This window comes from Pimephales promelas, chromosome 14 (assembly GCF_988280905.1).
Source record: "Pimephales promelas chromosome 14, fPimPro1.hap1.1, whole genome shotgun sequence".
In the NCBI taxonomy this organism is placed as follows: domain Eukaryota; kingdom Metazoa; phylum Chordata; class Actinopteri; order Cypriniformes; family Leuciscidae; genus Pimephales; species Pimephales promelas.
Window position 1 is genome coordinate 7,926,108 of NC_142782.1, and position 2,162 is coordinate 7,928,269.

The window sequence follows — 2,162 nt, forward strand, 5'->3', positions numbered from 1 at the left end:
ACCCCTGACAGTCACTGTTTAGCTAGCTGTAGCATACTGGTTTGGAATTGGCAGGGGAAAACTGTATCACATTTTGCCTAAGAAACTACATTTTAATATGATATAAGTCAAACAATTTTATCTGCAATAATTTAGATACTAGACAAAAATAGTCTTGGTCAAAAAATTACTTTCTTACCTCAAAATCATTTTTTCTCTATAAATTCAGAATGTGTTGGTTTCCTTGACAACTATGCAGTATCAGGGAGGAACTATAGGTAAATACTGAAATGATTACATGACTTCTATCTTATCCCTAAGTGGTAGAAATGGTGGTGTTACAACTCTCCCGTTACCATACCCGGTCTCCTATCGTTATTCAAGAGTTAAATTTCGCCAATAAAAAAATTGAATTTGTATGGTTTTAGTGTTCCGATGCTTGTTCTTGGGCGACAATCAGAAAAAGTCTTTAAGTCATACACAATGTTGTTCACAAATACGCATATTGTTGCAGTATTTTATTGCTAAAATATTCATGTGTCATTCATAAAAATAATACCAACATATACAGTGCACGAGAAGCAAAAATTGAGCTACTTTATAAGTCTAAGTGTTAAAACAATGACATTTGAAATGATTCATATTTACCAAGGCCGCCAATAATTATGTTTCAAACTGCAGCACTCATCAACCTTTGTATTTTTAAGACTGGAGTGTATGTTTTTGAGCTTCTTGGATCCAGTGGTCCCAACCTGTGCATCGAATGATATTTTGTCAATATCACAAATCTCAATCCTCTTCGGCATAAAGCAGTGATTTCTGTCTGATATTTGCTGCACGTTGGGATAAGGAGCGTCAGTTTTAAGTGCAACTTCATATGATCGCCGAAGTGTAGGCCTATTTGTTGGTGCAAGGATCGGTGCGGGGTCGCTTTCCGCGGTACTGAAATCGGGAACCCTGGTGTGGCGAGTCCCGCTCGTGAGATGTGTCAGCATGGTGGAACGGGAATCCCTGTCCATTTCTGACGCGTGAAGATAATGACTGACAGTGGCGAGACATCTTCTGTAGCCAGCGTGATATTCAGCAGAGTCACAAACTGTGGGCATTTCTGTATTTAGAGAAAACAATATTTAGTTATGAGTTTCCAATAATAAACTTCTTATATAGCCTATTATGTTGGGAAATGAATACATTCTTTAAAAAAAAAATATATTAAAGGGCACACGTACCTCTTTCGCTATTTTGCAGATGCCTCAGATGTTTTACCGTTAGTTCCAAAATGTCAGCCTTTTCCAGTTTTCGCTTGCGGATCTGAATAATGCAATTATTAGTGAAATTAGAAACAGATCCGTTAGATTTTGTGACAGAGATTCGTGTTAGAATTTGAATAGAAGATTAAAAATGTCTTACACTGTTGGAACAGACGCTTTCCAGGAGGCTTTTCAATTGATTCAAACATTTATTGATACGTGCCCTTCTTTTCTTCTCCATCAGTGGTTTGGAAACCTGAAATATAAAATCGTTTTCTTTCGTTTCAAATAAAATAAATATACACCGATAAAGAAGGTTGACGATTTATTGTAAAAAAAAAACAAAAAAAAAACAATACTCATAATCACCTTTTTAACGCATTTAGTTTTTGCCGTTACCATTCTGTCTGATGCTGCATCCATTGTCCTCAAATGTGCTTAGATACCCAGATTATCAGACTACCTTGAGTTGGAGTGACGGAATTTCCCCGAGTGTCCTGGTTTATATAGAAAGACTCACTTAACATCTCAATGGACTGCTCATATCCATTGAGACGTGCATCCACACGTGCGAAAAAGAGCATCCATTTAGTTTCCTCGACACCCAATCAGCATGAAGTTGCTTTGTTCTCAAAAAAGAGCTTAGGAGTAATTTAGGTATTTCTCGCTTTTATAAACCACGATACTTTTATTTATACAATCAGAAGAAACATAATTAAATAATATGTTTTTTGAATATTATTTGTCCATACTGGCGTCATACGTAATTAGTTATACACCTACAGTCTTTTTACATGCCAGCCTAATTTAGTTTGATATGGCAATCTGTTGCTCTTCAATATTTGGACTAACGCTTATAATTATGTTATACCTAAGAGCGATACATCTTATATGTAATGTGTTTTAGTTTAGAAATTAAGCACTGGCATTAAA

At 35.8% G+C, this 2,162-nt stretch overlaps 1 protein-coding gene across 1 annotated transcript; it reads right to left on the reverse strand.

The window, feature by feature from the left end:
* Window positions 1-493: 493 nt before the first annotated feature.
* Window positions 494-1,658, reverse strand: hes3 (hes family bHLH transcription factor 3). Its single transcript, XM_039669183.2, has 4 exons — window positions 1,599-1,658; window positions 1,390-1,485; window positions 1,209-1,290; window positions 494-1,087 (listed from the first exon to the last, which is right to left on the reverse strand). The coding sequence occupies exons 1-4, from the start codon at window positions 1,650-1,652 to the stop codon at window positions 624-626; spliced, it is 696 nt and encodes a 231-aa protein (XP_039525117.1). The 5' UTR covers window positions 1,653-1,658; the 3' UTR covers window positions 494-623.
* Window positions 1,659-2,162: the final 504 nt, after the last annotated feature.

Excerpts from the sequence above, each read along its gene's own strand:
- hes3 (XM_039669183.2), bottom strand. The coding sequence starts at position 1,652 with ATGGATGCAGCATCAGACAGAATGGTAACGGCAAAAACTAAATGCGTT. Across the intron at positions 1,486-1,598 it reads AAACTAAATGCGTTAAAAAG|GTTTCCAAACCACTGATGGA; the intron begins GTGATTATGAGT and ends TTTATATTTCAG. Across the intron at positions 1,291-1,389 it reads AAAGCGTCTGTTCCAACAGT|ATCCGCAAGCGAAAACTGGA; the intron begins GTAAGACATTTT and ends TGCATTATTCAG.